The 12,156-nt window shown below is 40.7% G+C and overlaps 2 protein-coding genes across 2 annotated transcripts; both read right to left on the bottom strand.

Moving 5' to 3' along the window:
- Positions 1 to 736: 736 nt before the first annotated feature.
- Positions 737 to 2,103, bottom strand: LOC139936352 (somatostatin receptor type 2-like). The gene has a single exon (XM_071931154.1). It carries the CDS (start codon positions 2,030 to 2,032, stop codon positions 929 to 931), a length of 1,104 nt encoding a protein of 367 aa, XP_071787255.1. The 5' UTR covers positions 2,033 to 2,103; the 3' UTR covers positions 737 to 928.
- Positions 2,104 to 9,327: 7,224 nt separating this feature from the next.
- Positions 9,328 to 10,443, bottom strand: LOC139935852 (neuromedin-U receptor 2-like). Its single transcript, XM_071930451.1, has one exon. The coding sequence runs from the start codon at positions 10,441 to 10,443 to the stop codon at positions 9,328 to 9,330; it is 1,116 nt and encodes a 371-aa protein (XP_071786552.1).
- Positions 10,444 to 12,156: the final 1,713 nt, after the last annotated feature.

The raw sequence follows: 12,156 nt of genomic DNA, 5'->3' as shown, positions 1-12,156 counted from the left end.
TTTCAAAGTTTGAGTAGCCATGGCAAGGTCGTTTACCCGCTGGATTGTTTTTTTTTAACATAGACTGGTCCGCTGTCTCATTGACTCGTACACAAACGAATCTAAATAGCCTGTCGCGTAGAAATGCATGTATCTTTCTCTGACTTCTAAGAGAACACGCTTGAGAAACATATACTTTTTAGCCTGAGTGGCCAAGGCAATGTCGTTTACCCGCTAGATTGTTTTTTTAAGCATAGACTGGTCCGCTGTCATATTGACTCGTACCCAAACGATCGCCAGTCTGTCGTGTAGTTATTTGACACATCTGACCACACCCTTGCAAATATTCATGGGTCAGCCCCTGAAATAGTGAGATGTAATCTATAGACCATCTGAAAAACTGTGGGATTGCTATAGTTTATCCCTCGCTGAAACTTTAACTGTTATGTTAACCGAACACTTTGTAAAGAAACATTTACATTTAAAATGTCTTTCCCATATTGTAAAGAAGCATTTACATTCAACATTTCTTTATCAGATTATAAACAAACATTTACAAATGAACATTTCTTTCCCGAAGAGGAAATGTAATAACAAATATTGAATGACAACGAGCGATTGTACAAATTAATAATAAAAATGGATGACCACAGCACAAAAGTATTGTTACACACTTGTGCTTTCCATCGTATGGCGAAACCTTCTTAGCGTTTTTGCATCAATCAGCCTGTGCTCAGAGCTTTGTCAATAAGTTTGTTTTAGCAGTAGTTAGCCTCTTTGTAGCAGCCAAGTCCACATGAAAGATGTGGGCCTGATATGGCTTAAGGGCTCTTATGTGGGCCCTGTTTGGCCCTGATGTGGGCCTAAGTCAGGCCTTGATGTGAGCTTAAGTCAGGCCTTGATGTGGGCTTAAGTCAGGCATTGATGTGGGCTTAAGTCAGGCCTTAGTTTACTGCTGAAAGGTGGCTGTTAATGTTACGTCATTGCTGCTATCCGTTTTGCCTTGCCGATATCTTGAGCATGTGAAAGCTTCAATGTAAGCTTGTCTGTACCTTGGGTTAGTCGCACTGTATATCAAAGGGTTCAACACTGAGTTAACATACGTGAAGATCCGACCAACCCATAGAACTGTGTTGATCTGCTCAGAAGTTAAGTTGTAGGAGCCAATTAAGTCGGACATAGTCAGGGCGAAAGATGTTACCTGAAATGGTGCCAGGCACACGAAGAACACAACACCGTTGACAACCAACATGAAGGCGACTTGATTGCGAACCTTCTGCCGTCGAGCGTTGCGAGCGTTCGGTTCAACCCCAACGGTGCCCACCCGGTTGCCCAATCGGAGGATGATCTTAATGTAGATGACTAGATTGATAATCAACGCAAGCAGGAACGGGATCGTCTGGACCAAGTTGTGGAAACTCGCATACCAGTCGTTAATCGAATCAATAACTCCGATAACTCCGGGTAAAGTTTGATACTCCTCTTGTTCCGGCCACACAATGCATATATCCATGTACACTACCCATGCTGGGAGTAAGATCAAGGAGAACGCCAGGGCGAGGAGCCACGCCCCGACAACGAACTTTGCAGTGCGCTTCTTACCACTCATCAACCGGTGCTGAACGGGGCGGCACACGGCGTAGAATTTCTCGAACGAGACCAGGGTGACCAGAAACACCGAGGCGAAATAACTGAGGTCCAGCAAGACGAAGGTGACGACGGAACCGGTGTGACCAAGTGTCGATTTATCGGCACTGACTGGGCTAGCGTTGTAATGGGCAAGTTTAACCGACACAGCGACGGTTAAGAACATTATATCAGCCACCGCCATGTTGATGAGGTACATGTTGGTGACCGTCCACATTCGAGGGACACTGGCCATAACGAACAGAAAGGCAAAGTTACCGAAGAGACCAAATGCAAGGATGCAAGGGTTGACGATGGAGATAATCACGGCATCGGTGTAACTGTAAAACAAGTCAGACGGTGGGCTCGAGAAATTGCTATAATCCCACACGTCATCCCCAGTACAGTTTAAAGAAGTATCATCCATCCTTGAACGATCGAGTTATCCAAAATGCAAACTTGACACAATGACTACATTCCTACTCAGCAGTCCAAGCAGTTGTGTTTCATATCAATATCTTACATCACAATATTGACATGGAAGCTTGAAGATGACACCGGCACACCCAAGATGTGATGCTACTTGATTGCGCCTGCGAGAAACACTCAGTGTGAGAAAACGCTCTTGCATGACACTATACACACCACGTACCTGTTACTTCATTGATATGCAGAAGAGGGTGACACATTCTTGCGTATAGCTGCAATACATGTCGCTAGTGTTTCTATATCCCAATGTCATAATAATGACCAATAAACAGACCATATACTCATAAATGCAAGGAAAGGTTGTTGGGGGATTGTTTTATTGATGGGGTTGAATTGGTAAACAAAATAGGCAACTTTTTTTTTATCGGTAGGGTTTATAAATAGTTTTTTTTATGTGTTTATAGAATGTTTGGTTTGTCGCTTCGATGTCTGTATTTCAAACGTTCAGTCCAGCTTTAAATAAATTACATGTGCTGTGGATCTTTGTAATTAATCTTTTGGGTATTGTGATTTAAAATTAACTGTTATTAGAGCGCACAGATAAGTTAGGATGGTATGTAAAGGCACTAGACACTATTGGTAATTACTCTAAATTATGATAAGCATAAAACCTTACTTGGTGACGCGAGTAATGGGGAGAGGTTGGTAGTATAAAACATTGTGAGAAGCGACTCCCTCTGAAGTAACGTACACTTTTTGAGAAAGAGGTAATTTCTTACTCAAATATTAAAGGCAGTGGACACTATTGGTAGTTCAGGCCTGATACTTCACGGAGGCAACGAAGGCGATTGCCTCCGTGTCCCCTGGACATTGCCTTGGTGCCCTTAAAATGCTCCAGTACAAATTTGCAGTTTCATCATAGGGTGCCCTTTACCAAAAAGAATATGCCTTGGTGCCCGTGCCCTTTCAAAAACGAAGCATACAGCCCTGGTAGTTACTCAAAATAATTATTAGCATTAAACCTTACTTGGTCACGAGTAATGGGGAGAGGTTGATAGTATAAAACATTGTGAGAAACGGCTCCCTCCGAAGTAACGTAATTTTCGAGAAAGAAGTAATTTTCCATGAATTTGATTTCGAGACCTCAAGTTTAGAATTTGAGGTCTCGAAATTAAGCATCTGAAAGCACACAACTTCGTTTGACAAGGGTGTTTTTTCTTTCATTATTATCTCGCAACTTCGACGACCGATTGAGCTCAAATTTTCACAGGTTTGTTATTTTATGCATATGTTGAGTTACACCAAGTGAGAAGACTGGTCTTAGACAATTACCAATAGTGTCCAATGTCTTTAAAAGACTTCAGGTCTGAAGCCTTTTTTCGGCATCTGAAAGTACACAAATTGTTATTCTCTTGCAACTTTGATGGCCAATTGAGTTCAAATTTTCACAGATTTGTGATTTTGTGCATGTTGGAATACACCAAGTGAGAATACTGGTCTTGTGTCGAGTGCCTTTAATAAGTTGGATTTTTGTATTGGAATTGATTGTAAATGTCAAGAACATGACTCAAACTCAAGTACGTTAAATGGCTCAGCTTTTTATCAGGGCTGACAGTAACAATAATGTATTCAGCAGGATTTTGCAAGACCCTTAATTGCTAAAACGAACAACGAGACTTCTCTCACGGCTGTATTGTTCGAGAGATCATTTCAGCTTGAAGGCCGAGCAATGGACCCTTCCCATGAAATATGCTAATTACATTCACGCATGCGTACAGACCCATAGATATAGAATTAAATAACTAGATCGGCCGCGCGTACATACGCGCCATTGCCTGTGTAGAAAAAAATGTTGTTCGCCATGGACGCGGTAAAAAATTCACGTTCGAAAGGCGACGCGCGAAAATGAACACGGGAGATAGGCCTTTGACGCGCTAAATGTTACGTGCTGACGGCAACAAGTCACGTGCTGACGGCAACGCACAGAAAATGTACACGGGAGATAGGCAATGGCAGCCCCCATGCCAGAACCCGCGTATGTACGCGCGGCCGATCTTGTTATTCTATTTTATATCTATGTACAGACCCTGTTGGTTGGCAAACACCATAGAGTTGTGTTGTGCACTAAAGCAGACGCGCAATCGGGTCTGCGTCACGCACCCATTAGCCGTGTACAAAACAGCGCGATGTTCCCTCATTTTGCCAACCAAAACGTTAGTGCGCAAGCGCTATGTGCAATTTACATATTTCATGGGAAGGGTCTATTGTTTACTCTCGGTGGGGAAAAAAAATAATTGAAGAAACGCATGCAAAGTTCTGCGAATCCCTTACCAGAAAAGTAATATCAAATAAGTATTTACGGTGTTTTGAACACAATCGTCAACTTGTAGGGTTCTTTACGTCTGCAATTTTACTTGGTATGTCTGCTGCCACCAAGCGTCAAAAAGTCCACATTTTTTGTCTTAAATAATTTTTAAGTCAAGAGAGAAGCCTACATTGAACATACACTCAATTTGTTTTCTCTTTTTTCATAGTTGGGTCCAATCAGTCTTGAACACCAAACTTAATGTTTTATTTGACACAACTGTGAAACAATGTTGTACTTTTCATTTAAAAAAAATCACTTGTTTAGCTTGCTTTCGGAAAAAATTAGCTGTTTCCCCAAACTCCTGTGCGGAGAGAAGCAAATGCATTATTGCCTTTCCCGTGACGACACAATTGGGTAAACCACATAAGCTTCGTATTAAATACTTCGTATATGATTTTCACCCACACTATTGCACGGTAGGTTCGTGCAGCTTGTGAATGTAAATAAGAAAATTACTATTTGAAAGCTTTTGGGGCCAAGAAACTTTCCCTTGCCCATTATTTCCCTTCGGGCGAATGTGGTACTTATTACTAATTGTGCCGACTCGGGAAATACGGTACTCGCTTCTCTTTGCACAAGAACAGCTAGCTCATAAATGATTGATCGGTTATCATATTTTTGAATGTGACAAATTGTGTGACTCAAAGGTGTTGAATGAGAAATTCGTAGGAATATGCTCGTATTCACCGCAGTTATTACACATAAGTTAAAGGGAGGGTACACGTTTGGTAATTACTCAAAGCAAATATTAACTTAAAAACTGACTTTGTAACGAGCATTGGAGAGCTGTTGATAGTATAACACATTGTGGGAAACGACTCCCTCTGAAGTAATGTAGTTTTTGAGAAAGAGGTAATTTCTCACTTAAATAATAAAAGACTTCTAGCTAGAAGTATTTTATTCCTATTTTGAAGGCACACAAATTCGTCCAACAAGGGTGTTTTTTCTTTCGTCATTTTCTCGCAACTTCGATGACCGATTGAGCCCACATTTTCACAGGTTTTGTTATTTTATGCACATGATGGGATACACCAAGTGAGAAGACTGGTCTTTGACAATTACCGAACGTGTACCCTCCCTAATAATTGGTTTGTTAAATTTTGTTATGGGACTAGTATTTTAGTTTGATTATGATGGTGTTGGCCTAGTTTTCTTAGTTTACTTTTCAGGATATCAAACATTGCGAGTAAAAGGTTCTGTACGTCACTTTTGCGTAAAAGGTACTATAATTGATGGTTGGCATAATGGACATTTGAATGAACTCTTATTTATACAGGAAGTTTACCATCAGCAACCCTGTGTCTGTGGGTAAATAAAGCAAAGAGTCTGCGAAAGTCACCAGACTATTACTTTGTCTCTTTGCGCAGAAACAAACTTCGATTTAAGAATAGGCGTCTATTTTGTAAACACATTCAGCTGCATGGCTGCAGTTCTATAATACTTGACGACCGTAGTGAAAAATTGTGTTTGTTGACCAACACACTATTGGTCATTACGTGAATCTCTACTCACTGTGAATGGAGATATTTGTAATATTATTTACCTGTAGAAGTTTCGGCTCCATTGGCTGTCAAGATTTTGAAGAAGAAAAAAACCCGCAAACCACAGAGCAATGTTCTCAAGAGAGTAGCATAAATCCGTTGTTTACCGTGCTGAAATTATTTTCGTGTCATTATTTTACTAATTTCTCAAAAACTACAGCACCTCAGCAAGTTATATTTTAAGGACTCTTGTTTACCATCATTATCTCCAAATCGTGTAACTTTAATGTGGACATTGTGTTTTGTGCCGTACAAAAAGTACCCAAACCTTTTGAAGCAACACGAGTGCAGTGTGCAAAAGCTTTTTACAGCTTGCGAACGACTAGTAAAATAGTGTTGCCCGGTTACCAAGCCCTCATTATGAAGACAGGGAGTTCTCATAAATTTAAACAACCGCTTGTTTTTTGTCAATATACACGGATCATAAAAAAAAGTGCATCTCTTTGCTGGTCAAAAACAGAATACCACTATGGAAGTTGTTTTGGTTCAATGCTATTGGACTTTGTAAGTACGGGTTTAGGTTAATGATCTCTCATCGTGGAAACAGACTTCAGTGGTTATGCTTGGTAATTGGGACTTTGTAGGTTTTCCTCCTAAAACTTCCGCTGCGGAACTTAAAGGAACGTTACAGAATTGGTAAGAAACAAAAATCGTGAAGATCACAGATTTACATAAAACTTACACGGTCTAATGATGAAGATAGTATCAAACATCCCTTGAAATAATTCTGTCAAAAATTGCATATTTGATGAGAAATAAGTAATCTAATTTCGCGTTTGGAGTTTATCGCTCAGTGAGCGTTTTATTCATTTTTGTTTTGCCATCGGTGCAATGTAAAATTTGTAATCGGTTTTTCACTATTCTCTCGTGACCCAGATGGCCGATCGATCTCAAACTTCTACATGTTTGTCAGTTTATGTATATGGTGGATTACATAAAGTGCTTACACTGCTAGCAACTTTTTGTTAGCAAAACCAATCCTGTAATGTTACTTTAACAAGGAGGTCAGGAGAGCATTGTCTAGTTCGGTTTGTTGTTGTTGTTGTTGTTGTTTAGGCCTATAGATTGTGAATATTATTACTTTTGAAGATTTGGTGGGATTTGGAATCTAAGAGGGATTGTTGCAGATTATTCCATAATTTCAGTGTTCTTGGAGAAAAAGATTGCTCGTAGATGGTAGATGAGATGCTGGGTATTTTGAACTGATTGTCGTTGCCCTTTCTTGCCCTCTGCAGTTTTTATTCTCAAATGTTGCTGTGGTCGGCTTACTCCATTGATCATCTTTTATATTAAGTGTTGTTTAACTGGTGAATTTGTCGTGGACTCTGAAGTGTGTCCCAACCCAAGGAAACAAACATGCTGGACCCATGAATGGATGTTCCTCTAGACTGCAAAATCTCTAATTGGTTTGTTGAGACAGGCTGTAAAAGTTAGAGTTGTCGGCAGCCCATGACGTTTTATTTGTTTGAACATCCACACATCTCTTACAAGGTCTGTTGTTTGTGTAGTGTAATGGACAGGGCAAAGGTTTGAAGCAGGCGTCTTCATAGACTCAATTCAAGTCCCGTTGATCATATCGCACAAACTAGCAAACGAGACATATAGCAGTGCGCCCTCGCCGTCAACATGTGAATTGTTTTACTTAAATGTGTGTCAGATGCCTGAAAATGCTCCAGGTCTGAGGTCTTTTAAAGGCCTTTATGGACACTATTGGTAATTACTCAAAATAATTATTAGCAAAAAACTTACTTTGGTAACCAGTAATGCGGTGCTATTGATAGCTTATAAACACGTTGTCAGAAACGGCTCCCTCTACGACTAACGTAGTCTTCGAGAAAGAAGTAACTTTCGAGACCTCAGAATTAGATTTGGAGGTCTCGAAATCAAGCATCTGAAAGCACTTTGTGTGACAAGGCTGTTTTTTCTTCCATTAAATTGAGCTCAAATTTTCACAGGTTTGTTATTTTATGCATATGTTTAGATACACCAAGTGAGAAGATTGGTCTTTGACTATTAGCAATAGTGTGAATGAAAAATTACCCCTTTCTCAAAAACTACGTTATTCCAGAGGGAGCCATTTCTCACAAGTTTTTATGCGAACAATTATTTTGAGTGATTACCAATAGTGTCCAGTGCCTTTAACGCCATCCCGTAGACTATCATAAACATTTCCATTCAGAACATCCCTCTCTTCAAATTCCCATTATGCAAATTCTTTGTCTCTATTTTGTCCTCGGTCCTCATAACGTGTAGAAAACAAGTACCCATTACCACATACATAGATAATTACTATAATGAGACACACAAACCTTTAGTTGCGGCTTCGTGCAGTATCTTTTTATTCAGGGAATGATCTCTTATTTCATCATCAATCATTGGTGAGAGTTTTCAGAACCATGGCTACCCTCCCAAGCAAACAATCATGCCGTTCTAAGTACAGGTTGATACACATTAATTTCATGAGCAGGGAAATTGCATTGACTGACTCTTGAAGAAGACAAACAAGTTGAGGATAGAATTCGTGACATTTAGGACCCAGCCGTCACGGTTTGAACTTGGCTTTAAATGTACTTTACTTAAAGGTATAATGTATTGTACATAAGAGTTGACATTTATACTCACAGGGAGTTCAGACAACTCGTCCGTCGGACAACTCGACCGTTCGGACTACTCGCGGTTGGACAACTCGACCGTTCGGACAACTCGACGATTCGGACATCTCGATGGATGGCCGTCCGACGGACGAGTTGTCATACACTTACATACAGTGTTTCATGTTTTGGTGTGATGAGCTTTATATAGAAACAACAAACCTTCGTAAATTTGGGCTAAATAATCAGTTGTGTGAGTCAGGAGAAACAGTGAAAATCAATGCACAATTTTCAGCATTCAAACATAATTGTCTTTCTTTTTTGGTTTTAACCAAAAGGTTATGTTTATTGTCAGTGACATTTTGTCACGTGGTCCAAGCATTTTGGCCGGCAGTGTTAAGTGATATTATTTGAGCGATTTGTTATGTTTATGTCAGTGACATTTGGTCACGTGGTCCAAGTATCTTGCCCGGCATTTTGAATTGTATTGAGCCATGTTTTAATGTTTATTGTCGGGGACATTTCGTCACGTGGTCCAAGCATCTTGGCCGGTATTGTATTTGAGTTGCATCCTTTTAGAACTGACGTGTTCCGCTGTAAATTTGTCTCAAAATACAGATGTTTTATTTTACTTTGACTTAAAGACAGTGGCGGTTTCTCTTACGAAAGGTAACGTTTTTTACATGCGTATGTACAATTGAGCCAGCAACTATCCACGCATTGGCTCTTCTAGTCTACAAGAATGTTTAAGATGAGATTCTCCATCGTCGCTTCCTTTATCTTGGTCACATTATCAAGCAACAGTATTACAGAACTGTGTCGATTGGGTTTTCCCGTTAGGATCAAGTCTTTTGGACCTCTTGAATAACTCGAAGAAGGCGCTTCGGTAGCTTGGATGTACAATGTAGTACACAATAGGGTTGATGGCTGCTTGGAGGTACGCTAGGATCCTCACTATTTGTGTGCTCAGATTAAATTGGTCATCGCTTAGCAAGGGATGAGGAACAAGGGTCCGTAGCCAGGCTGCAATGGACGAGCACTCGAAGGGAGCGAGTAGGCTAAAGCAAACCAACCCGTTCACCACCAGCATGAGTGTGATTTGATGGCGAGTGCGAATCTTACGGGCGGTGGCCGGGCCGAGGTGCTTTCCGTCCTGGGCTGGTGCGACCCGAAAGTGTGGGTTTCTGAGGATGGTGATGCACATGGTGATGGTCAAGAACATGGTGAGGAAGAAGGGAACAGTTTGCATGGAGTTGTTATACCATACCCAGTTTCGTGAGAGTGGTTCGCAAGTTGCTGCGATGTCAGGGAGGTTGGTCTTGGTGGACCATGAGTCCGGCCATTTGATGCAGAAGGGCTCGAAGAGATAAGACGCAGGTATCAAGGTGGCCGAAATCAAGACCGCAACACACCACACGGATAAGGTTAGCCTGATAATGCGGGGACGACCTCGCAGCATGCGGTGTTCCAGTGGCCTACAAACGGCGAGGTATTTCTCTCGCGTCACCAGAGCCGTGAAGAATAAAGATGCAAAATATGCCATGGAGTTCAAGAATGGGATAACAATGCAACCTGCTGCTCCGGCCATCCTATGATCTGACGACACCGGTGAGGCTCTGAAGTACATGATCCTGGCACCAGCTCCGAAGATGAGAAACGCCATATCTGAGAGAGCGATCTGCACTAGGTAGTGGTTGGTAGCCGTCCGCATTCGATGCACGCGAACCACGACAAGCAAGAAGGCTAGGTTGGTCAGTAAGCCGAAGGCCATGACCGTGGACATTACGAAGGGGACAATGACCCGGTCCGCCGGATAATACAGAAGCCACGTTGCCGCTTCCTCGTCATGGGAGTAATTCAAAGTCAAGTCCATGCAGATGTCCTCAGTTGAAACAACTATGGCACCCATCTTGCCTGTTGTCCACCTATAGGTCGAGCTGTCTCTGTAGTTGTCGTGCTTTTAAACAACGGCGTGGGTGTTTCTTTGGACTAACTTACATGTACGTGAGCGAATGCATGATCAAACCATAGCTCTATGATCAAACTAAAAGATCAATCAGTAACCATTATGGCAATATGATATCTTCCCGCGGTCGGTTTGCTCAGACACGAACTGACAGTCTACACTTTCCCAATTACAGAACTTTGTTTTCCTCCTCATCAGTATTGAACTGATGTTGCAAAGTCCATGGTCCAAGCGTTATTCACTTCTGAAGTAGTAACAATGTATCAAACGCTAAGGCAATTTAGAGCAACATTCAGTGATGTGACATCCGCTACCCATCACAGTGTCTATTGATGGGCCAGGGAGGAAACTCAAAGATGTAGTAAAAACCAATATCCGGAGCTCGAGCTGCAAGACACACGAGCTCGTCTCAGTACACTCTTAAACGTCAACGTTAAGATGTCTAGGCCTGCGCAGTATTACTTTAAGATGTTGTGAGCCTCGTTTATTGACTGATCTAAAGGAGGTTGTGGACTTTTGCAAATATAGATAGAAGCACGACTTGGCAGATACTACTCATTTGTGCGGATTTATGCCAGGCTCACTTTCCATCGCTCACAAAGTGACCATCTGGTCTTAAAGACACTGGACACTACAAATTTCTCAAAATAATTGTTAGCATACAAACTTACTTGGTAAAAAGCAAGGGAGAGATGTTGATACTAATACATTGTGTGAAACGGCTCCCTCTGAAGTAACATAGGTTTTGGGTGTTAAAAAAGAAGAAGTGATTTCTCACTCAAATTATAAAAGCTTTGAGGCCTGAAGTCTTTTTAAGGCATCTGGAAGCACACAAATTTGGGCAACAATTGTGTTTTTTCTTTCATTGTTCTCTTTGCAACTTCGATGACCAAAACTGAGGCAAATTTTCACGGATTTGTTTTTTATGCATGCACCAAGTGGACAATACCAAAGGTGTCCAGTGCCTTTAAGTCTTGGGTACTTTACGTTTTAGCAACCAACACAGACGGCAAAGTTCAAACACCATCACTCGTGAACAAGAGCAGATGTGACCCAGATCCTCGTAAAAATATCTACAAATTAAGGAATACAAACGATTTGTACTTGAACTACAGCTTTCAATTTGCAGCAATCTTTTTTTATTTTTTTTTAACACGTACGATACTGGTTTTTTTTTTAATGGTGCTTCGCTCGAGTTCCTTTAAAGGATTCGGCTACTTTTTCAAAATGTCCACAGATTTACATTAAACTTACAGGGTTTGAAGATAATGATAGTGGAAAGCTTCCCTTCAAATAATTGTTACTAACTAAGGTTGTGTAGTTTTGAAGAAATGAGTAAAACAAGTCACAAAATAATTTTTGTCTCATGAGACCAAAATTATTTTAGCTTGTAAAATCCCCTTAACCAGTTATGATATTATACCAAAACCATAGCATAACTGGTTGATACGTTTTTACATGCTAAAACTGAGACGAAAAGTATTACTTTTACTCATTTCTCAAAAACTACAGCACCTCAGTAAGTAAAATTTCAAGGGAAGCTTTCTTCTATCATAATCTTCAAAGTGTGTAAGTTTAATGTAAATCTGTGGACATTGTGTTTTTTTGTATATATACCGTATTTGTTTTTTGTATATATAGGAAAAAGTATATATA

The sequence above is a fragment of the Asterias amurensis genome, chromosome 4, assembly GCF_032118995.1.
Source record: "Asterias amurensis chromosome 4, ASM3211899v1".
NCBI lineage: Eukaryota > Metazoa > Echinodermata > Asteroidea > Forcipulatida > Asteriidae > Asterias > Asterias amurensis.
This window is presented reverse-complemented; position numbering and strand designations above follow the sequence as displayed.

Coding starts and splice junctions, on each gene's coding strand:
- LOC139936352 (XM_071931154.1), bottom strand. CDS start 2,032: ATGGATGATACTTCTTTAAACTGTACTGGGGATGACGTGTGGGATTAT.
- LOC139935852 (XM_071930451.1), bottom strand. CDS start 10,443: ATGGGTGCCATAGTTGTTTCAACTGAGGACATCTGCATGGACTTGACT.